Raw genomic sequence first — 24967 nt, forward strand, 5'->3', positions numbered from 1 at the left:
CCCATCAGCCAGACCTCAAAACCCTGTTTTCTACTGTTGTAGTACCAGCTGAGCACTATAATTCTCACCAATCACTGGCATTTAACTTAGACATCCAAAAGTCACACCAGGTAAAAACTATCAGAAAAGCAGGGAACTGAGAATGTGATTGTTTCCTTTTGAGAAGTCTGCTTAACTCTGGTTGGGAAAGAGGGAAGGCAAAGAAGGACAAACAGACAGATGAGGTGGCATATTTGGGCTGCTTTCCAGCAATTCTCTCACAAACAGTCTGAGCATCTTTGAAATGAAATTTTGTAGGCGATTAGCTCGCAATGTGAACTTAATTGCTTTTGGTATTTAAAAAAAAACCATTAAATTAAATGGCCGAGATATTGAGGCTTAAGCGGTGGCTGCTTCTAATGCACAGTAAGTACCAGCCTCATTACGGGGACGCCACATCCAGCGGCAGAATGCGCAGACCCATGTGACGTGACCAGTGTGGATCAAATGCTCCCTGCCTGCTCACACTTCGTGGGTGAGAGGATCTTCTACAGCAATGAGAGGATGGCTCAGAGCAAGGCTGGCATGGAGCAGCAGCATGCCAAGCTCCTGGTTCACCAAACCTTCCTTGCTGGACAAGACAAGCCAGACCTTGTCTGGAAGCCAAGGGAGTATCAGACTCCTTCAGCTTGACAAGAGGAGCAGCTGGAGTGGCACAGTGCCACACTACAGGACATGTGAATCCTGCTCTTTCAGGACATGAAGGTGATCTCCACCAATCCACTTTGATAACTGTTCCTTGGGGATCCTATGGCACTTGTACTCACATTCGGAGTGCAGCAGATGCACAGCTCCCACAGGTGACTATGAAGTGATGGGAGCTTGGTTGGTACCATTTATCCCCACAGACAGCCTCAAAGCTGGGACCTTGCACCTCTTTATGACAATGCTGTGCAAAGGAGCTCTCCTTCACCACAGGACTGGCAGCACTGCCCTGCTTTGCATTTAGTGCTACAACACAGCAGTGCTTTCACCTTACTTTACTTGTTTGTTTAAATTATTTACACTCCTTAGATGCAAGATTGCTCTCCAAAAGGAGCATCCTTTTGCCTGCTGCAGCTTTAAAATGACTTGCATCCATCACTCAATCGCTTTCAGGTCAAACACACGCTCCTGACTTAATGACCACATTTCCGCAGCAACAAATCTGTCACCGCTGTTTGTTTAAAGCCAACAATCTGTAGGAGCACTGTGTGCAAGGATTGAATTAACTCAGCATCCGAATGACTGTGGTGCCAGATCATTCAAATTGCACCTTTCCTGAGATCTTCCAGCAATGTTAATTAATGTTCCTTGGGTGATGTGCAACATGCTGCAGTGCACAGGGTTGCTGGAGAGAGCAAAGCCAGATCCCTGTAGGCCTAGAGACATGGGAGCTGTGTTCCTGGCTGCCCCGATCCCAGGAGCACATGGGGGAATGTGTGTTGGGGACAAAGAGGGGCTAGTGGCATCCCCTTGCTCTGATGTGATTTTCCCCAAAATTTAGTGATTCAGCTGAGACATTCCATGTTGGATGTTCAACTCACACTCAATTATTTTCCCAGGAAATTCCAGCCTGAACCATTAATACATTGCCATCAACAAGAATGACAAGAATGTCACTATTTCCCTTAAATTCCAGTTACTTGCCAGTGCAAGATTTTTTAATATGTGCCCTGATGTTTTGGAACAAAACCTTGAAGTCTGTTGGGAAAGTGATTCTGGGAACCCGGAATGTTTTGGATTTCCCATCAGAATCAAGCCAACTTTGGGCAAAGACAGCTGCATGTGGCCTTGGGCAGCTGCACGTGCACTGACACCCATCCCAGTCCCTGCTCCCAGCTGCTGCAACCCCCCCTGGCACCCACTCCACACACCTGCGTGGGAAGTGGGGACCCAGCTCTCCGGGTGCTCCGTGACTTCCCCAGGAAGTGCGAGGGAGGAAACTGTTTCATTGAAACACTTGCACCAACAAGAGCTGGAGTCAAGGGACAGACAAACAGGAGGAAACAGTGATGGGGAGCAAGTGGGGCTGGTGGTGGGAGCAGCTGAGATGATAGCAGGGCATGGAGGAAGGGACTGGGACAAGAAAACAAGGACGAAGAGTGGTGTGTGGATGGAGAGGCAGACTGAGCTTGGCAAGATGTGCAGAGAAGGAAGAAGGGAGTGGGATTCTATCCAACACTCAACCACCTAGGTCTCCTGCTACCATCCACAGCCTCCAGCTACTCCAGCGCTTGCCCACCAGCAAGTCCTTGGCACAAAATCCCCATCCCCAGTCCCTGGCCATGCTCCCTGTTTTGTCTGGGGCATTCACATCTCCATGGACCACAACCAGGGTCCCATGAAGTGTCCTAACCCAGAGAGCTGGAGTCCTCCCCCAGCCTCCACCTGCCTTGCTGCAGTTAATTGGGCCACTGCTCTAATCTCTACATGCCATTGATTTAAATTCAGCTCCAATTTTCTTCTTTGACCTTCTCTCCTCCAGACCCTGCTTGCAAACAGAACACAAATCCTCATTCTCTTCATTTTCCCCTGCAATATTCCAGCATGCCCCAGTCCGAGGGTGGGGAAGGCAATAACCGGTGCCTCTTTGAGCCTAGATATTCACGCACAGGGATGGGCACACTGCTGCCTGCAGAGACCTTCCCCAGGGCACACTCACCCAGCTCCAGCATGGCAATGGAAGTGGTGATGCTCTGATATTACCCAAATGCCAGGAGAAAAGCATGATAAGGGGATTTCCAGATGGTTTCCTGGAAAGGACAGCTGCCTTTTTTCTAGGAGCCTGTGAATCCAAGGAGGGCATGTGGAAGTGCTCCTGACTGTGCTCAGGTCTCAGCTGCTGGTTTTGCAACCAGCACCCATCCCACTGGGGGATCTTCTGCTAACCTGAAAACTGATGCTTTTGTGCTGAACCCCTGCCCCCTGTGGGCTGGGATGCTCCAAAGGCAAGTGTAAGGAGATGAGCCAGCCATGAGCTAGGGGAAGATCTCTCCTTTGCTGTGTCTCTGGGCCATGGATCAGACACAGAGATCAGGAGCACCTGCTCCCAGCTCTGTTATGCCCCTGGTGCTCTGTGCCGTGATCTGGAAGGGGAGCCAGCCACTCGGAAGCAGTTAAAATCATATTACAGTGTGCTGGTGCAGACAAGCAGGGGAGGTGAGGGTCCAAGACAGTGCCTTGGAGATGTCCCTCGCAGAGAGACACTGCCAGCACCATGAGGAATGGGGGAGGACCTGCCAGGGGAGTTCAGGATGGGAAAAGCATCATCCCTTAACGCCCACGCCTTCTTGGCCCCAAAATGGGTGGAAAACCTCTGCCAAGGCTCCTTTCTCAAGAAATCCTGGATGCTAAATTTCAGATCTCCTGGGGTCCTTCTTTTCCTGGCAACAATTCACTATGTAAAGAGGCTGGATATTTATAATTATGCTCAAAGTGGCCACTTTGAAAATCTATATATCTCTAGGCTCCCTGTACATCATAATGTCAAGTCTGTGAATTGAGGCATCCATCAGAGGCCTCACATCACAGACCTCGGAGCTGTGATAAACACTCGGGAAATGCTCGCTGAACCCCGTGTTCCACTGCTGCCTTCTGGGCAAGAGACTTGATCTTTGAGGGGGTGTCCCATGGTGACTCCTCCAGGAGGAATGCCACTGGGTGTTCCTGAGTCACTGCTCCCAAATGGGGATGAGAGCAAGCTCTGAGTTCCTCTAACCCAAAGCCTCTCCTTCTTACCCTTGCTGTTCTCCAGGAAGGGGGGCTTTCCTTCAGGTGGGACCATCCAAGCCATCACCCTATTTCCACACTGTGGGCACACAATCTCAAAAAGGCAGCTTCCAACTCTCTGTATCTGGAAAAGCCCCAGGGAGGGTGGTGAGCTACAGGAATAAGATACACCCTTCAAATGTCAGCTCCAGTCTCAGTCATCAGATCCCCAGCTCTTGGACCGATCAACCCCAGGATGTCCTAAATCTGATTGAGAAAGACTAGGTCAGTGACAAATGCAGGGCTCAGCCCCCATTCTCAGCAGGGAAAACAATGCAGGGAGATGAGCTCTCTTCTCTGCTACAGCAAGCATAAGGACTGACCCCAACACCACACTACAGCCCGCTGCCCCACCATGCCCACAGGGAGTTTCTATGGCATCTTTCCCAGTGTGAGGACACAAAGTCCCCCCTCTTTGAGCCACCTCCTTGAGAAGTGGGGCTGGTGCCCTGCCAGCGAGATGCCTGCTGGAGAGCAGGAATGCCCCTCTCTGCCGACAGCGTGGTGAGAGGACGCACAGCCTTTGCTGACGCTTTGCCCAGGCTGTTTTTAAAAATTTATTACTCTGTTGCAACATGAAAAATAAGACAGAGAAGTAATCATTAGTATAACTATAACTCCCCGTGCAATAGTCCCACTTGTAAATTGAGATTTATGATTGCAGCTGCCGATATTTTAGAGGCCGGAGCAGGCAGCGGTGGCAGTACAGCCCAGCTACGCGCTGCCCCGCCGCAGTTACAGTTTATCACAATCTGCAGAGATTATTGCAATGAATAATACACAACAGGCTGGCAGTGAAGAACTATTCCCGATCAAACGCTTCTGTAAACAACTGAATAAATAATATTGCTCAGCCCCTCTTTAGAGCCCTCAGAGGCCCAGGGAAATCTCTCATTACTCAGCAAGAGAGGCAGTGGGGGGCTTGGAGATGCCATGAGGAAGGGAAGCAATGACTCTGAGCAGGCACTGGACATCCCAGGTATGGGCACTTGTCAAGCAGACAACTCACTCTCTCATTTTCTGTCAGAAAAAGAGGCTGAGACACTGAAAAGACGTGCTCATGGTCCCATAGTTCCACGTGCAGCCATGAATAACCTGCTTGGACAGACTAACGCATGCAAGCTCAGAGAGGTATTGCTGTCCTTTCTTCTGCTTGGCAAGGCTCTTGCTCACTTTTGATATTGAGTTGGCAGCAGGTAAAGAGCAGGTTGTGGGGCAGCCTGGCCCGCAGGCAGCCGAACCCCATCCGCATCAGGGATGGGACATTTGGGACCGAGCCCACTGGCAGCGGGGCTCCATGCGCTCCCTGAAATGTCACTAAGTAATGCAATGTGATCAGGGTTGTGTGCCAGCAGCTCCAGAAAGGGCATTTCTTACACAGCTTGAAAGGATAAAGTTCAGCTCCACGATGCCCCAGGTTCCCCCACCACAGCAAGCTCTGGCTCGGTTGCCACACTGTGCTGCCACAGGTATCAGGTCTGCAGAAACCCTCACCCAGAGGGGGAGCAGGGAGGACTTATCCCTTCCCTAGCACCCATCATGCAGAGGTGCTTTATTTACTCTCCAAATGTCTACACTCAAAATACAGTCAGCACAGGAGGAGGGACTTGAAGGGAGCAAATGAAGAGCTATATTCCTCCTTGTGCTATAAACCAGCCCTGCAGCAGCTCTCCAATGTTTCAGATCCTTCATACTATGCTTTTCACATGGGATGGGTGCCCATGTGCCTCTGCCCAGACACCTGCAGGCAGGGAACACCCCTCTGCATCTGTGTCCTGCCTGCTCTAGGACCAGACTCTCACCTGTGTCCTCCCTATAGGCTCTACCCACAGGTGGGTCCTGGGGAAAGGCAAGAGAAGGAAAGCAGAAAAGTTTGCATCCCTGCATCCACTGCTCTACGATGCCTGTATGTGCAGCAATCAGCTCCAATTAATCCCCCCTCAGCTTGGCCCGCCCGCTTCATTACCTCCCCTTGATGAGAACCATCAGTGGGGCCTGTAGGATTTTGCTAATTAGCCTCACTTCGTTTATCATTTCCATTTTCTCCCAGAGACGCTTGGCTTGCTGGGCGACAGCTTCATCTCCTGCTGAAACAATGCGGCCCCTTCTGTGCCTGTCTCACTTAGCGCTGTCACCGCAGCCATTATGAAATTGGGGTTTCATTTACACACTAATTAAACATTACAGCTTGTTCACAATTACAACATGGGGATGAGGAGGTAACTAATTACTTAAGAAATGAGCTAACATTTATCTCTGATTCTTCCTCCCCCAGCCCACCGCCCTCCTCTCCAATCAAGATTAGAAATTGTTGTTGGATGGTGGCAGCTCAGCAGGCCCCTGCCTGTCTCTGCGTGTGCCTCATCCCTGTTAGGGGGCTGTACTGAGACCCTGGCTTGGGGACAATCCATCAACCCCTAATTGCAGCTGGGATTATGGGGGGCTGTGACAGTGGTGTGTGTGGCACTGTGCCAAACGGGCTGCACAGGGACGAACTGCGATGCTAGGGATGCATCCGTCCCACCTAGATCTGCCCAGACTGCCTTGGCTCTGCACAGAGGCCAGGGATGCCAATACACCCTCCATGTCTATGCTGATGGGCAACTCATCCTGAAAAGACATTTTCTTCAGGGAGGAATTAACATTTAAAACTGAGAACCATTAGAGTAAATAAACCAGGCTGTCACTCAGATCAAAAGGCAATGCAAAGTGTGGGCTTGGGACAAAATGGGCCCTGGGGAGCAGGCAAGGAGAGAAAGGGGCAGGCACCCCTTCATTCATCCTTAAGGATGGGGTGGATGAGATGGGCAGGCCAGCACCTCGTGTTCAGCCCAGCAGGGCTGGGTGCTGTCGCCGAGAGAGCAACAGCCTCCCTTCCATGGGCAGCACGGGGCTGGCATGTGCCGCTGTTGCAGGCCAGCATTCCCTTTGGTCCTCACCTCCCTGAAGTGTGTGCGGGTGGCAGAGGCACAGCGACCGGAGAGCTACACATGCCTTAGAGGACAGTGGAGATGGGTGACAGTGACCAGGATCATCTTGAGATGGGCAAGGCAGCTAGCCAGCTGATGGGAGACAGGCTGGAGAGGCCAGAGATGCTGCTGCAGTGCCTGAACAGTGCTGCAGGCTCTGGGAAAAGGATCCACAGTTTTTGAAACACAAGAGGCTCCCTCCACAAACAGCCCTAAGCACTGGAAATGCTTTCAGAAAGAAACATCTAGTTCAGCACCAGACAATTAAGGTTCTTTTGCAACTCTTAACCCATGATTTTGAGACAAAGAATTTGGTGCTGGCATAATTTGAACTGCTAATTGCTTTCCTGATCCGTAGTCAGTGAACTGATCACGTTCCCTGTCTGGGGGAAATTCAGAGCTGCTCTCCAGGGGGAAAGGGATGCGCTCTTCTTCCCTCTGAGCAGCTTAAAAAATAATGATCAGGAAACAGTTAAGCAAAAGGGGGGTGAACTGGTGGTTTAAAAAAAAGAAAACTCACACCACTTTATAATAATAGAAACAACTCATTCCCATAGTTTTTATCCTTCCTGTCTTTAGCCCACAAAAAAAAAAAAAAAAAAAGAAAAGAAAAAAAAAAAAAAAAAGAAAAAAAAAGAAACCCTGAGCTAAACTACTGACACTGGCTGGGAGCTTAGAACTGCCGCATCAAACAGAGCCCTTGAATCTCCTGAACATAATTGTGCTGCCCTCTAACCTCAACCTTCAATCAGTGCAGTGTAACTATCTCATTTTAGCCTACAGGACACACCCCTCTGCTAACTAGCAGCCATATTCTTCTCATTAGGAGATTGCTCTGGATGGGAGCGCGGAGGCAAAGCTGGCGTCTCTCCTTTTCTCTCCCTCTCTGCCTCTCTCGGTTGTTATATATGTACTTTCAGAGGGGGAGAGCATGAGCAGGGAGCTTTGTGGGTGCTGGAGATGACCCAGCTGCCAAGCCCTAAGACTCCTGGGCATGCACATAGAGCCAAATTGGTGGTTCTTGGCTGAAGGCACACAGCACGGGAGACACCAACACCCCCAGCACCAGGCAGCTGGCAGCTAAGGGCTGGAGTGGGCTTCCTGGCAAGCTGGTGCTGCTGTGTCCTCCCTAAGGCAAAGGGCTGGGGGTCCTGCTGTCTGCAGACTCACCCCATCCATAAGCCCCTGGAGAAAGGCTCCTGAGGTGGCAGTGCCAGGGCTCAGGTCCCCTCCCCTCTGGGGCCTGGCTGAGAGGTGGCAGCAGGCAGGGAGCTGCACACCTTGGGAAAGAAGCTAAGGCAGCCAGAAGCAACAGTGCCATGCCTGCTGCTGAGGTGGACAGGAGACAAGGGGCAATGCAGGGTTGGTGCATTGCACGAGGGCCCGTGCAGAGGCAACCCCTCTGGCTGCGTGGATGCTACCCCTGCACGTCACTGGCCTGCAAGTAATTAACAGTGAGGCTATTATAGTGGGAAAAGTGACCCAGAACTACCAGGCACTCTCCGTCACTGGGGGGTTTGGATCACATTTTTGGGTAGGGGTATTCCATGGTTAAAAATCAGCTCTGTGCCATGGGGGATGAGGAAGGACAGCTCTGCAGCCCACCTGGCACTACAGCCTGCTGGATCCCTGGGCCATCAACTGGCCAAAAACTCATAGGAATTCTTGAGTCCCTCCTTCATGCCATCTCTTCAGGGTCCTCCAAGCATACAGGGCAGACATGTACTGAACATGGAATCTTGGTCTAGTAGCATGGACTAGTACACCCACCCTTAGCAATGACCATGATCCCCCCCTCCTGCCTCCCCTCCAGGTCCTGTACACTGGCAGCCCAGTTCAGGGCCCATGGGAGAAGCTGCTTGGGCTCTTCTGTATTAGAAGAACGCAGCTTCCAAGCTAGAGCAGGATTGCTCATGACTCTTGGGAACAGACAGAAACACTGTCATCCCAGTGCAGCCCACTGCGGGTCTCTCCTGCAGAATCAAAAACAAGCCAGAACTTGGGTGATTAATGGCAGAGTCAAGATCAACCTGTGCAGTGGCAGCTTTGCCTTTGGGAAGAGCCTCAAGCTATGGAGCATATGAGCAGATCCCCTCTGATCCCTCTGCAGACCCATGAAAAGAGCAAGGCCACGCTGGGAAAGGGCAACAGTTTGGCTGGTCCAGCTCTCTCCTCTGGCCAGTGTCCTTTGCTCTGGGATTTCAAAATGTTAGCAGCTTGGGAGTGAGGGAATTACACTGATTTGTCTAAGGACAAGGAAAAACACAGCACAGGACAGACTTTTGATGTGTCAATGCCCATCTTACCCACCCAGCAGCATCTTCCCTATCCAGGCCTTGTCCCTAGATCCTCTGCTGAGCTATACCAGCTATTAACACACTCTGAGTTCGTTATCTTAAACAGGCCACTCAGGACATGGGGCCACGATCCTGAAACCAATTAATGTGATCCTTTGATTTCAGGGGAGAATGAAGAGGGGACTGTCAGCACCACAGCGAGGCAGGAGTTACGGGTCAGAGCCTAACAGCACAGAGGTTCCCCTTAACTCTTCACAAGAGGCGGGGGTGGCGGGCAGCTGCCAGACCTGGCTTCTGTCAGAGCCCTTTTCTGCATCCTCAAACCTGGCCTGGTGCCACTTCCCAGGCTTGAGGTAGAGCAAAGCAAAGCAGCATCATGACACTTAATGGGGGTCCAGATGCCAAAAAAAGCCACTTCTGCCTTGTGCCTAGGTCAGGGCTTCCAAGAGGAAAGCAGTGGTGGTACCACATCTCTGTGCACATCCTGGCACAGCAGCACATGGCCCGGAGGAGGCTCCCCTCTGCCATGGTGAGAATGGCCACGGTGTTGGCAGTGCTCAGGCTTAAGGCTTCAGGCACCCTGGAGTGCCAGGGGCAGTATCATCCTGCAGCCCCCAAAACTTTCGTCTTTCTTTCTTTCCTTGCTTAGCTGTTTTTTAAAGCAGAAGTTAGCTTAGTGAAGTCTTTTGGGGGAGGTGGAAAGAGAGTAGGAAGTCAAAGAGAATCGTCTTGCTAGTCAAAGCCTTTAACAACTATTTTTAATATCAGGCAGAGGAGCAGGATTTTGAAATGAAACAGACAGTGCCTCTTTGATGGGCAAGCTACAGATCTTGAAACAAGGTCCATTCCCTCCTCCTTCACTAACTAACAGCCATATTTCTCTCATTAAAGACAATCTGGCTGTATTTTCAAACTTCTTAACAAGGCGATCACCGTAATTTGAGATTTCTATTATCCATGCTCCTATTACAACAGTCTTTTAAGCAGACAGCTTTTTTTTTTTTTTTGCTTTCTTTCCCTGACTTTGTCTCTCCCCTCGAACTGCCATTAGTGGTAATGACGTGCAGGAAACGAGCGCCAAGAACCACCTTTTTTTCCCCCCTTCTTTTTGGTACTAGGTTGCATGGGGGCAGAAATAAGGAATAAAATAAAAAGCAAAATGAAGTTTGGTTATCTCTTATCTGGAGTTTGGCTTTTAATCCACCCAGGAGTGCAAAGGAAGCCAATGCAGTACCTTATCTCCCCCATCAATCATGGACCCCCCTCCCCAAAGACCCCCATCTCTCTCCCCTTCCTAAAGGTGCCTGGTCCTGGCCCCCTCCCTGCCCCATTAGTCCTTTACTGGGCTCTGCCAGATGGATGCAATTTGCATAATATCACCAGTGGAGGCTGGCAGATCAACTGGGGTCAGGCTCTGACATCTCCAGCACAGTCTATCTCCAAGTGCTAATTTGGACTGCATTGATCTCTCTTTCTGATTTCTTTGTCATTTACGTCTGCCACGGTTTGACAGGAGATACAGAGACAGACAAGAAGGGAAAAGAAGGAGGGGGGGAAGAAGAGGAGAGAAACAAAGATTGTAGTTACAGATGTCTTTAAGGGAAAAAACAGATTAATCCAAGGACTCCTCTGAGGGTCGCAGCTTTGAAACATCCTAATTATCCTATTCTTATGAATTCCTGTACAGACTTCGAGGGGGGTCTTATCAGGGAACTCAGGGGAATGAAAACTTGTTAAATTGCGGTGGAGTCTCTCTGGCTGACTGCTACCCCCTGCCCTCCTGCACCTTGCAATTGGTTCTCATTAGGTGAAGTGGGGCACCTCTAAACCTGGCATGCCTTGCTGACACAGCCTTCCCTCTGCACTCTGCCATCACTCTCCTTCAAGGCAGATCCTTACTAAAACTTAGGCAGGAGTCTCTCCTCCTTGCAAAGGCGGACCACAGTGCCCTCCAGCCCTGTGCATTCTGGGGAGGACAGAGAGAGGACAATGTAGATGGCCAGACTCTGGAGACAAGGGCTAACCTGAGAGGGACAACAGCATGCCTGTGATCCCCCCAGCTGCAGTCATGTAAAGGCAGATTTGGGGACACACTGCTGTTGCAGGAGAGTAGGATGTTAAAGGACACCTTCCACCAGAGTCCAGTGTGGAGCAGGGCAGGCAATCCCTGCCCATAACTGAGATGTTTATGTTCATTAACAGGAAACTCTTCCCCTCCTCACAGGTAAGGGAAGACGCACTACCATTTAGCCTCGTCTGGGACATATTGCAGAGACACCAAGGCACCAAAAGAATCTACAGGAAATCAAAGTGTCACTCGGTGTTTTACGTTGCTATTTCCTACAGAAAAAGCTCTGTAGAAACTTAATGATCTTCCAAGGCTTCTCACCTAACACATCTCACTGTGTCAGAGGGTGCATCACGGTGCTTGGGAAGTGCTGTCTGTTACAAGGGCAGGAGAACAAGTGCTAGCAAAGATGTTCCGCCTGCCCAGCACGATACTGGACAGGGCTCAGACAGTGCAAGGGTTGTTCCACTAGTGTGTGAGGGGGATATTTTGCAAAACTTAGATACAGACAACTAAAAAGACTGAACAAATAGCCAGGAGTGTGATGGGTACAAGGCAGTGCAAGGGTCTCTACAGCACAGATCAGTTCAGGTCTGCACAGTCCTGGTTTTGGGACTGTCTGATCGCTAAAACAGAGCAGACATAATACAAATATAATACAAACCATCAACCTCTCCCTGTGCTCCTACTACAACAGTTGAGAATGATATGAAAAATACATTTAAAAGGTTTCTCATCTGTCACGGGGGGCAGAAATCGGGCCAGTTATTGGGCTGAGGATCACAACTGGCATGGGTGGAAGGGAGAAAGGGAAGGATGGCACATCTTCTTGCCAAGGGAGACAGCCCCCACTGCTTGTTCTAAAGCCAGAAGCCAGAGGAAGACGGCAGAGCTGCTGCTGCTGTGCCAAAGGGCAGTTCCCAGATGATGGCAATGCTGTCCTGCTGGGGATTAGCCAGACCTGAGGCTTGAGACAGACTTGTCCTGGTTTGCAGCTGGGCCTCCTAGGCACTGCAGCACAGCCAACAGTCCAGAAATCCATCTTAAATCTTCAGTCTAACATTGGTGCTGCAACCGCCTCCAGCCAGAAGAGAGGGACGTGAGCCTACCTTCCACACATCCCCAGGGGGCAGGCACTGCAACTGCCTGCCTGGAGGCTGGGAGAAACACATGGAAGCACCCTGACTTTTCTCAGGCAGCTGAAGTCCCTGCAGCCGTCACACTCCCTCCAAAGGCTGCTCTCCGGGGACTCCGAGCGCTCAGCCAAGGGCAAGGTGTGACAAACCCATCACACCCCTGTCAGGCAGTGGGGTCAGATGGGCACACGACCAACTTTTGGCAGGGTAGGATGGAGGGGTGAGTGCAGTCAACACAAACACTCAATCATCCTTCCTTTCTTTCTTCTGTGCCTCCTTTGTTAACTGCAGGAAACAGCTGAAAGACCTTGAGTTTCCCATTGTAGCATGTATGGGAACAGAGCTGCAGTGATCAGAACATACCCCCTGCTGCTCCAGGGGAAAAAGGGAGAGCAGAATCCTTTCTAAAAAGGGTTTACGATTAGAAGAGTGTTCTGTCACTCTGGCGCGCAGTAATCCACTGCGCCACCAAGTCCCTTCAGAGAGATGTCGAAAACTTAAATGACTGAAAGCAAAAGAGCCCCGGCTCAGGTTCCCAGGCAGCCAGACATCCTAATTATCTTTAGATCCACTCCCACATGGAGGGGAGAGAGCACACAAGAGTAAAAAAAAAAAAAAAAAAAGAAAAAAAAAAAGGAAAGAAAAGAAAAGAAAAAGAAAGAGGGGAAAAAAAAAAAAGACTGTCACATTGCTTTTTTCTTTTTTTAAAAGCTTGTCTCTGCTCACTGCTTTTCCAGCTGTGACACCTCTCACGGTAGTTAATTAGAATCATGTCACCGCGTTAATGTGCTCTGACTGGACTCTGACAGTTGCTCGTCCTCTAACCGGCTGCCCCGGCCAGCCCTCCCTCCCCGCCGCTCCTCGGGGATCTGGGGCTCGGTGCTCGCAGCAGGACCCCCCAGCGCCGGCCAGCCGCGGTGTCCCTGTGCCCAGGGCCCAGCGGGTACCCCGCAGCGGCTGTGCCGGTCCCTGCACCCAGCCTGGGTGCCGGGACACGCCGCCTGGCAGCGACACCCGGCACGCAGCCCCTCCACCTGTTCTGGATCCGCCTGACCTTTATGAGCGCTAATTCAAAATGACACTGCTCATTTGGTGACATTTCTGTTGATTTTTACTTAAGTCTCTTTTAATTATTTAATTCAGAGTCCTTCCACTTCTGCCTTGAGCCCCAGCCACTGTGTGTGGGGCAGTGCCCCATTCCGCAGGAGTGAGCCCCGTTCTCAGCTCTCCCTCTCAGGATCCCTCAGCAGAAGGATGGAGCCGTGCAAGCGCCACCTCTGCTGAGAAACGAAGAGCTCAAAAACGATGGGGTATGTCTGCTCTGGGGGAGCACAAGGTTCTCTGGGGCGTCTCCCACACCCCGGGACGGACCGGGAGGGTGGGACTGGTTCTGTTACATGGGGTGGGGATGAAAAGTAGTCGAAAATATGAAGGGGAGTTTCACAAAATGCTGTCCACCTCCTTGTTCCCCCTGCCCTGATGCAGAGGAGGCAGGTCAAAAAATGACCGAGGATCCCACAAATGCTGGGAGAGGCAGGAAAGACAGGAAAGGTAAAACAGGGAAGAGAGAGAGCAGGCTGAAATAAGGCCAGCAAGCTGCCAGGACCACGCACCTCCAGTACCTTGCAGGGTGAGGCACAGCCTCATCCGTCCCCGGCAAGCTCCAGGGGGGAGAGCTGGCAGTCGCAGGCCCCGTACGGAGGGTGGCCCGTCACTTGCCACCGCACTTAGCGAGCGCGGCCCTCCCGCCCTCTCCTTCAATGTCAGCGCGGGGAGCGCTCCAGCGCGGCCGAGACCGAGCGGGCGGAGCGGCACAGAGAGGGATGCTCCGCCGGGCAGGAGGCACCCTGGCAAGCGCTGCCCCGGCTCCCCGCGGCGGTGGCAGCTCGAGCTAGTTAATTAGAATCGTGTCACTAAGTAAATGCGCTCTGACTGGACTCTGACAGACGCTCACCTATGACACTGGGGGCCAGGAGACAATCCACATCAAACTACTGCAGTGTGACCCTTTTAACACAAAGAGTAAACTCACTGCACATCGAGTTGAAGCTCATTAAAACTGTCTACTCTGCGAGCATCCCATTAACCTCACTGTTAAAAACACGCAATTCCTCTTCTTCTTTCCGAGGCCTAATTAATGCTCTGGATCAGGAACAATATCACACCCTAACCTTCCGAGATTTCCAATCAGTAAATGAAAAGAGAGAGATGGAGCCAGGAAGGCACGGTGGCTTGCTGGGTCGCTCACCGCACGGGCTGCTGACCTGCCCAGGCAGGTGCGGCTTTTCTGTTTGGCAGGGGCAGAGATTCCCCCAGAGGGGAGCATGGCACGGCCCCGGCCAGGGGAACTGCGGAACAGGGAAGGAAGATGGAGAAGCCGGCTGCGCAGAGGCTCGGAGCTCACAGGATTATGACAGCTGCTGTAAAACAGCACCATGTGAAGACAGGTGCTACCACAGGATCAGATCTCCTGGTCACCTTGGATGGGGACTGAGGGTTCACTAGGAAGAGATACAGCAGCCTAGTTACTGTCTTTCCCCTAAAAAGAAAAAAAAAAAAAAAACCAAACCCAAAACCAAACAAACTCCAGACATTTACAGCTAGATCTAAAATCACAATAATGTATGTGCTAAAACCTAAACTTTAAAGATTCAATTACATTCAATTAGATTCAAGAAAGATCAGTAGCAAGGAGTAATGTCATGTTTTAAAGACAGTCAATGCACTGGAGAGGGAAGCAGAGCTGACAAATGAGAAAAAAACTTCCCCAATAGGAGCTGCTGCTTTTGCAGTTTTGGAAATTTTTTGCTGGTTTTGGTGTATTTTCAGTTTAAGAACTGCCTAGTTCAGAGCTGAGAAGCAACAAAGGATTGAAAATAAAAAAGAAGGCTTGTCTTCTGAATTTCCATAATCAGTGAAGACAAACAAAACAACCAAGGTAAGAGAGGATGAGCTGTACTCATTCTAATACCTTGAAAGGCTGGTTTCCAGAAACACTCCTCCAGCTCACTGATCACTTGCTTTGGTTTCACGTACTAGGTTTTTTTACCTAAAAAGTATCCTGAAATTTACTTTTCCTTCCATAGTGAATATTTGCAAGGGAAAGAAGATTTTCCTAATAAAATCAATTCAAACTACCACTGGGGTACTTTAGCATGGCATTACAGTTTTCATCCAAAAGAGCAATCATGAGTAATAATTTAATCACCAACTCTTCAAGAACAAATAGTAATTCACCATTTTTCTAAAAAATATTTAAAAACTAAGACTAAAGGCATATTATGGTACATAATCAATCAAAATAAATGTAGCAAAAATAGAGTATTGGATGAGTAAAAGAATAACGAGATTTAACAACTGGGCAGTAGTAAGGAAAGCTGTACTTGGTTTGATAGGTGCTGTTCAGTAAAATTTGATGGTTTTTATTTAGGGAAACAGATTTAAAAAAAGGCAAAACCAGAAGAAAATAAATTTCTGAATGTAGGTGATCTGCTGTCTGATTTAAATCACAACTGAAACCTGGGATTTTAATCCTTTTGATTTGTATGAGTCTCTGACTCTCAGCAGAGAGACCCCAACACAGGTATCCAGCTCCACTGGTGTGGAGCCTGTGAATGACGGTCTTTGCCTGTGGGTGCCGAGACTCCCATTAAAAGCTGCAGCTTGTTTTTGGCAAGCACTGCCTCAAACACATGTGTTAAGAATGGCAATGTCCTCATATATGTAAAACTGAGTAACTTCTTGGCACGACTCAACTTCATTTTGCTGAGGGCCAAGAAAACAGCAGACAAAGACAAGTTCCTCACCCCGAGATTCTACAGCCTACACTGGAGCTGCCACATATCTAACCTGGGCTAGAGAAGAGATGGAAATTGCATAAAAATGTCCTTTCTAGTCTCCAGGGACACATTCAGCCCAGAGCTGAAATACCAGCCTGAGAAAGGGCATGAAAGAATAGGCTTTATACCCCTTTTGCTCCTTTCTGATCTCCCAAGGAATTCCTGAATCCTCACCCTCTGGAGCAGGACTTTTCTAACTCCTTATCCTGAAATATTTACATTCTCCCCCTTCCTTTACCTTTTCCCTCTCAAGAACATAATGGCACCAGACCTGCACCCATCCCACCCCAAGGCAGCTGTATTGCAGTGTATGCAGGTAGATTTCAGTGTATTTGGGGACACGATTCACTTTCCTAACCCCTCAATAAGTTTTGTAGCTCACTTGCTCATGAATAGAAACCAGACAGAAGCTAAAACTCTGTGCAGCAACTTGCAGCTGTATGTTCAGGGCATGTAGGGAGACTCCACTGTGCATGAGCCCATCCTGCCTGTATCCACTGGATGCTAAAGGTGGTTCCCATCCAGAATCCGGCCTTGGCCTTGCAGGGTGTCAAGCACCCTGAATTCTGCAGATTTTGAACATGATGAAGGAAAGAAGATGAAACATAGAGTAGGTCTGGTCCCAGAGCATGTCAAGTGCAGGGATTTGGAACAGATACCTGCTGAGACAGTGAAACAGAGAGTGATTTGAAAACAAAGGAATACAAAATCCATCAGGCAAGACGGCAAAATTCCTTGCAAATTGTTTGCAAAAACAAGTGGCTATCCACTGCAATTTTTCTGTCAGATTTGAAGGGAAACATCCGTGTTGTGCATTCCTGCATAAGCACACTGAGGCTCACAGGAATGTTTGCATCTCCCTGGACAGCTCCCCAGACTGCCAGGAAAGGAGCTGCACAGACACTCTTACACTGCATGGTACCTGTGAAACTGGTGAGTCTGGCTATCAAATCTTCTTGCTGCTCCCTTCTCAGTCCTCTTTGGTTTGCAGATTTTTTGGCCATCAGTGACCCAAGGGGGCCATGAAAATCAGAGGCTGATGCCCCCTTAGATGACCCAGGAAGCCTCCTCTCAGCTCCCTAACATTCCCTCAACACTGCTGCACTCCAGGGCTGAGCACAAAGAGAAGAGAAGCTCTAGACACCACGGGGCCATCCCCAGATCCACAGCCAACTCCTTGTCTCACTCTGGGCAGTGAGAGACTGGTAGTCTTCACTGTTCTCCACTTCCTTCTGCAGCAGACCTTGACTAGGAGTCCTTTATTTGGCTGAGAAGTAGGGCTGTGTTGGGAGCAGGGCTCCTTACAGTCAGAGAGGGAAGGGCAGCCCTGAGCAGGGAAAGGGATGGATGGCTCCTCCCAAGCCTGACACGTGTGCAGTCAAAAGCATGAAGAGAGAAGTAAGGACTGTTCAGGCTGCAGGGTGAACATCAGCAATTGGGATGTCTGTGCCTGGTCCCAGTGGCCAGTATGAAGAACTCGGCTGGGGAGGACTGAACTGTCTCCAGGATGAGGCAGCAATGCTGGATCCAAGCAAGCCAGGCTGCCTCTGCAGTGAGCAGTCCCTCCTCAGCTTGGGAACCTCTTGGGCTGTCACTAGAACCAGCACCTGATTCATACCTAGGCCAGGCTAGGAAATGAAGTGGCCAGAAAGCCAGGAAGCTGGTTCTTTGAAAAAATGCCAGGCAAGGCATGTCATTAGACACCAGCATTGCCCCAAGCCTTTTCCCAGAGGGACACAGGGCAACAAGCCATTAAGCCAGCAGCCCTAAAAGCAGCTGTGCCTGGTGGTGCCAAGCTGCCTGGTGGTGCCAAGCTGCCTGGGAGGAGGAGTTCTTTTCCCCAACTCCAGCTCACTCTGGGGTACTCAGCCTGTAGTAAAGCCACCAGGCACACGGTGCCAGCAGCTACCACCTCTGCAGGCAGTCAGAGCATTACAGGCATCCAGGGCAGATCTGCTCTGGAGCCAGCCCAAATGGAGCAGCCATTAGGCTGTAACACACAGGGCATGTGTGCACCACTGGCAGTACCAAGGAGATGGAGACTGTCATACTGCTGGCCTGGCATCCTTCACAGCACCCATGTAAACCCCTTCCAAGCAGTGTGGGAAAGGCAGGTTTGCCATTGGGATGGAGCAGTGCAAGAAGGGAGCTTGGATGCTGGGCCTCACTTTCCATGGGCTATTAGCTACAGAGGGAGTTTGGCAAAACTCTCCTAAAGGACTGGAATGGGGAGGGACATGAAGAGCAAATCCCTGAACTGTCAGACAGCGGAGTCACATCTGTGCAAGACAACAGCACTGAGATAAAGGGGCAGAAACCAACAGGAGACATGATACTCCAGAGAGCAAGGACACTTTGTTGGAGGAAGGGATGACAGCAACAAGAGAGCTCATCACACAAAGAAAATGAGGAATGATGAGGCAGAAACCAACTCTGCATCTACCAGGAAACCCCAGAAAAAGCCTACGTCCCCAGAGCAGGACATGCACACACAACTCCTGCAGCTCCTGCTTCCTCCCAATGATCCTCCCAACATGGCACACAATCCAGGCAAATCTGCTCCCAGGCAGGGAAGCAAATTTTAATGTTACCTCTGTCAATAATGCAACCAGATCCATAGTTCAAAAGGAGCCTGCTAATTAAAAGCTGGTGAGCTTTAAATAATTCATCTCCTTAACTTGGATTGATTGGGGAGTTTAATGGTTAGAGACTTGAAACAATATTAAACAGCCTCTTCAAGGCCCAGGTAGCCAGTGACTTTTCCAAGTAAATCTTACCTCCTTGCAAACTTTAATGCTCAAAAGTCATTGTGGATGAAGGGCTGTGAGGCCAAGAGAATACCTGACCACTGGTGTCTAACAGGTAAACTACTGCTCCACAGAGAAACAAGACAGACAAGAGCGATGCAGCCCTGAGTCGCAGCCCTGAGTCACAGCCCTGTCTACAGCCCAGTAAATCTGAGATCCTGCCCATACCACAGCCTGCTGCTGTACCAGCTCTACATCGCCAGTGTTAAGCAGCAGGCAGAAATATGGCCTCAGTGTCCTGGGGCAGGTCTCCCTTATACTACTCTGATCCCTGGTACAGAGGAGCTGGGGGATACATGGAACTCTACCACTGTTTATCTCAGAGCACTGTTCATCAGTTTATCTTGGAGCATGCTACAGGACCACAAAACTCATCATATGTGTTAACAAAGAGGACGATGGTTCGGTTCTCCAGCTGGGATCACAGATCTTCACTCTGCAGTATATTCCCAGCCAGTTCCCAAGGCAGGCAGCACAGCCTCCTTTCCAAGGACTGCAGCATCCAGAGCAACTGGAGGATTGGTCCAACAGGGAGAGCATCCCACCCAGCTTGGGGACCCTTGCACTGTGCTCCAGGCACCTGGTGCTGCCCAAATCCAACCCTAACCCATGCACTGCTGGAGCAGTCTAGGAGGGAAGCAGCTCCCCAGCCAGTGGGACAGGCAGGCATGTCTGGAACTCTGGCATGTACAAGGGACAGAGAGGTCATCCATATGCCCATTCTACCCTGATGCATCTTCATCCCTTCCACCAGCTGGGGACTCTGCAGCCCTTTGGCTTGTTCTCGGCACCCCAGACTGGACAACGTCTTAGAGTTGAGCCATGTCCCACGTACCTGGAGCAGCAGCTGTGGGGATGGAAATGGCACAGGGCAGTATCACTCACCTATCCCGCTGTGAGGCCTCCCTATGTGCTGTAGGTTCAGTCCTTTGTTCATGTCTAAGAGCCCGTTCTTTGGCCAACTCCCCATGGCAAAGCTGTACGCCTGGAAGAGAGAAGCAGAGGGTCAGACATAGCCCATGTGCAGGCATGATCTGTACTTGCCCAGGTCTGACTGCTCCTGAGGCTGGAGAGGGTCTGTGTTCAGGAGCTGCAGTGTGTCTGTGTTCACCGTGTTCAGTGTGGATCCGCACATCACCCTTGCAGCAGCTCTTCTGGAATTGTCCACGCGAAGCGCTCCAACCCTGCTCTGTCCCACCTGATTCTCCTTAGAGGTATTCAGAGCCTCTGGTGGTGTCCTGTACACATGCTAACACTTGTGACAGAGGGGTTTGCACCACTCAAGGCCACCTTTGCCATGCTGTGGGGGGGCAAGCCAGGGGCTATAAGCTCATCCTCTATGTCCTTAGTTGTTTCAAAAACATTCACCCACTCCTGTCTTAACAGGGTCACCAACAGGAGTCAGGGAGTTTGGACAGGGGTGCTCACTCCCAGGCTGGCCTGGCCAGCAGGCCCCTTCTTCTCTGGCAGGCACAGCCCTGCCAGCTCCTTTCCTTTCCACCCCCAAGCCCCAGTTGCCTCAGTGCTCTCCATCACTGGGACAAATCCTTCTGGGAGCCAGTACTGCTCATCCCACTGCACACAGCCTGCAGCCTGGCTGGAGGGAGCCTATTTCATACCCATGGCAATCTCTGGCAGGGCTTCCAGGAGGAGCAGGGCAGCTGGGAGCCTAAGCAGCACAAAACTCCACTGGACAATGCAAATATAAAAGCAGCTGGGCCTCCATGTCACACGCACAGCTGTAATTACAGCCTGACAGCCACATATCTTCTTCATCTTGAGGATTTAAGCTCAGAACACATTGTGAGCAGTAAGAAGGGTGCGTGGGCTTAGCGTCGCTCATGCTGGCACTATCTTTGCTGCCACGAGAACCATTGTCCCCAGATGAGATCAGGTCAATCCAGCAGCCCCTATCTCCCTCCTGCAGCGGGGGATCATAGCTTACCGCAGCCACAGTGTGGCAGGGCATTGCCGACACCCCCCGCAGGCTGCAAATGCCAGGGAGATGCTCTGCAGCAGAAATGGGGATGAACTGGGTGACCAGCGCTGAGAGGTGTCCCCCACCAGCCCACCAGCCACCTGCCTGCCACTGGTACCTCCTGCCAGCCCCTCTTTCCTGCTACCCGCTGCTGTGTCTAGAGCAGGCAGGTCCAGCCCCTGCGCAGCCCTTTCTGCTGGCAGCCCCCTGGGAGCCACAAGGCTTGGGGGAGTTAATTTATTAGTGGCCCATGTAGCCATTCATGCTGCTTTGTTACTCCTGCCTTAGCAAAACAGAGGGCTCCACAGATAATTAATAGACAGCATTGCTAATCCTGTTGGGAGATGATTAGCAATTAAAACTCCTAATTAAGTCTATGCATAATTCACTGAAATTACACTTTGTGTACACAACGGGGAGATTTCCTTTGCCTTTGACAAACACACTCTGGTATGTTCCCTGCCATGATCAGGATGCAGGCCAGCCAGCCACGGGTGGGGGGAACCAGAGGTTGGGGTGCAGGATGGGACCCTGCCACCCAGCTGCCAGGTGGCAGAAGTGATTCCAAGTGTTCCCTCTCCCGGGCTCCATCCCACGGAGCAAACCCAGGCAGAGCACAGGAAGGCTCCCATGCTCAGTACCAGTGGATCGAAAGCAGTGGGGCCATCCCTGGGGAAGGGGTATCCCTGGATGAGGAAGGACCAGGGGTGTCCCTGCCCAGGGAGCTACCATATGGCAGGCTGCCTTCCCGGCCCAGACATTCCTTGGACTCTGGCCAGAAGCAACTGAGGGAGCACAGCGGGAGACTGGCAGGATCCTGGGAAAGCCACAGGGACAGCTTTGGAAAGCTCCTGGCAGCTTGGGTGCTACTTGCCAACATCAGCCTGCCTCCCCTGGCTCTGCTGCAGCAGCAGGGAGCTGGCAGCTTGTGCCCCAGCCCCTGGATCAGCACCAGGCCCATCTCTGCATCGCGTTCTGCTTTCCTGATCAAGGTCATTCGGTACAGCCGCAATACCTGAGCAAACTACCTAAGCAGCTGGGGTGGAAGTTGGCCTGACCACTGAAGGTCAAGTGTGCACTTATGCATATTCAAAGCTGCCTGCAGGATCGATCGGGTTTTAATTGTTTTTCCTGGGGTTTTGGAAGGAAGTGCCAGGGGCATTGATCAGTCCCAGACAAGGCTGTTCACACTCCGGGGCTGGCAGGGACCATCACTGCTGCAGGCAGAGGGAAGTGCAAGCAGCGATGATGAAGGGATGAAGGCAGGGGAGAGGTCAACCACCGCTGGTCGAGAGGAGGAGCAACTGCTGGGCTGCACTGGAAAATAAAGTTTTTTAATTAAAACTGGCAATTCTGAGCCGCCTGCTGGCAGCAGCCACACAATCAAGAGCAAGGAGCTTTGCTGTTTAATATTTAAAGACAACGTTTAATCTTTAAACAGGAAAGTTCTTCTTCTGACTGTTAAAGCGAGGCAGAAAGCGCCGGTGGCTCCCCAACACCAGGGGTACCCAGCCTGCAGGGGTGGCTGTAGCCACTGGCTCACTGGAGCTGCTGGGACACTGGTGTCATCCACTTTCCTGCCAGCTCTGCGACTGCACAGCCACCAGCAGTGGTACAGACCCCTGTCCCTTCAGTGCTTATCCCTGTGGCAAAAAAAAAGAAGAGTCTGAGATGCCCCTGGTTCGCTTGCAATCCAAAGGATTTTAAAAAATACCATGAAACCCCTTCTGTGAGGAAATTGCACTACTTTGTCCCTCCCTCTGGTTCAGTCTTGGTGTTGCAGAGACTGGATTGCTCCTTTTTAGGTCAGACACTGAAGCAAGACCAGGACCCTCTGGGGTTTTTTTTGTTTTGGTTTTTTTTTTATTTTTATCTGCATTTTAATTGATAAAAATGCAGGAAACTTTTAAAAAATATATTTTTTAATGGTTCTGACCAAAATTCTGATTTAGAGAGAAACTCAATATTTCTGATCTGCTAAAAAAGCACTTGAACAATGTTTACAGAATAATTTTCAAGCAGCCTGAATACAATTATTTTCATTCATACCATCTCCTAGAAAGGTTTTCCTTTTTTCCTGATTTTGTTTGTAATTCTAGGAAGGCTACATTTACCTCCCTGCCAATGCTGCTCCGAAGTCAGATGATTATTAATTATATTTATTTACTTATGCAATCCCATAGGCATACACAGTAGTTCACAGACAAATACTGCCCTGGGTCCCTGATGTAGGGATCTCAAATCAAAGGTAAGCAGATACTCCTGTGATAAATGTGAGCTAATAGCAGCAGGAGATTAGGAACATACTGTGTTTCCATGCATAGAGCAAGCACCAGGGATAATCCACACCTTGTTAAACAAGTGCTGGTGTGGGGAGGTAGGTCATTAGGTAACCTGCACACCACATATCCTGCGGAAAATCCAAAAACCAGAAGTGGGGATAAAACATGGGGCATGGAGATGATGCATGCACAGAATCACAGCATCTGAGGCTGGCTTTATAACAGAGCAAAGGAAGGTCTGAAACCAACCTCCTGTTGCACCAGGTCACAAACCTTCCCAGCAGCTATGACACATCTGCCTCAGATTGCAAAGAGCCTGAAACAAGAGCTCTGTGTCCTATTTCTGACAGCACTGGGGTACAAAGATGGTCCCCTGTGCTGGGACAGAGGCTGTGCCAGTGAAGCTGGGCAATCCCATGGTGGTGGCTGCTTGAATTTGGCTCACCTGCCCTCGCTGCAATCCCAGTGCACATCAGCGCCCATCCCCAGCAACACCAGGGCCGGCAAGGCGACAGCACCAACACAGTTGGGTCCCGATGTGCTGCTCTCTGGAGCTTGTTTAGGCTGCACACCATGGATTATAAGCAGCACAGCTGCAGAGGAGATGTTCCAGGGGGTCAGAAAATTCCCAGAACTGGAACTTGTCAAGCTGATGTATTGATCTAAGTAGACTGAATAATGCTCTATCATTTATTTATGGGGAAGTGCCCAGCACACTTCACAAAAACTGGTGTTCGGCAGTCACATTAAGGCAAAATTAAACACCCCACAGCATATAAACAGGCACCTGTTCAGAAGTCAGAATAAGGGAGCCCCACAAATCCTCCCCACATGCAGAGGGGAGGAGCAGAGCTGGTCCTCACAGAGCTGCCAGAGCTCTGCTAGGGCAATGTTCTTTCCATACGTGTCCATGCTGTAACCTGCTTGCCAACTCCTGGCCCCTCTACCCTCCACTACAGCTGCTGGAATTGCATCACCCTGGATGCTTTAGCTGAAGGGCAGGAGGGAAGTGGACCTTTATGCTTTGCACTGGCATGAGCATGTTCACAAGCCACAGCAGCAAGAACCGCCAGGACTGGCACAGAGTGTCCTGCCCTGACCAGCTGGGCAACGCTGTCATTTTATTTTACATGTCCTACCAAGAGGTTTTATATGCTATGTTTCATCTGCTAATTGTAATTTTAATATTAATACAGACACTTTCAGGCAGGGAGAAAATATTTCCTTTTGGAAAAAATCCTCATAGGAGCAAAGGGGCTTAAGCAGTCTGAGAAGATGCTGAAGGGTAGGTACTAAGCAATAAGGAAAGTGGTGGGCTTTGCTGAAAATCTCCATTAAGAATTTCAGAAAGACACATGAAAAATACATGGTTTTAAATATACAGAAAGAAAGTGTGAGAACTCCCAGCTGCCCTTAGCTTGGGCGAGCAGCAGGTACCAGCTGTGCTCTCCCAGTATCAGGCTGGGCACAGCTGCCTGCTGATCGAACGTGAACCCCCTGACATTTCTGCAATGGAGAAAAGATCTTTAGAACAGAAAAATCATCTTCCTCCTCCTGTCATGTTAACTGTGCACTGCATCCACCCAAAATAAGCATTTCCCATCTAACTGCCCTTATTCCACTGCTGCCACAATAAGGTGTAAAGGTTTTATATTACCTGGTATGACGGGAAGAAAAAAGAGGTCATGTCTATGACTAAGTGGGTTTTTAAACATAGTTTGAAATGTTTTTAGTGACTGTAAGGTTTTGGGGCTGGGACTGTCTTGCAGGACATCCTTGAATAGCACCCAGGATACTGGAGG

General features: G+C 50.3%; 1 protein-coding gene across 5 annotated transcripts in view; it reads right to left on the bottom strand.

Annotated features, from left to right (window-relative positions):
* The window catches only part of ERI3 (ERI1 exoribonuclease family member 3), a 130505-nt gene that overhangs the window by 17161 nt on the left and 88377 nt on the right, over positions 1–24967 (bottom strand). For all 5 annotated transcript variants that reach the window (XR_009278036.1, XM_058843317.1, XM_058843315.1 and 2 more), the window contains one exon: positions 19791–19890. Coding sequence is in view for 4 of the 5 variants with exons in the window: in XM_058843317.1 (XP_058699300.1) it covers positions 19791–19890 (100 nt within the window). In the remaining variant the exon portion in view is untranslated. The remainder of the gene's footprint in view (positions 1–19790; positions 19891–24967) is intronic.

Source organism: Poecile atricapillus, chromosome 7 (assembly GCF_030490865.1).
Source record: "Poecile atricapillus isolate bPoeAtr1 chromosome 7, bPoeAtr1.hap1, whole genome shotgun sequence".
NCBI classification, from domain to species: Eukaryota; Metazoa; Chordata; class Aves; order Passeriformes; family Paridae; genus Poecile; species Poecile atricapillus.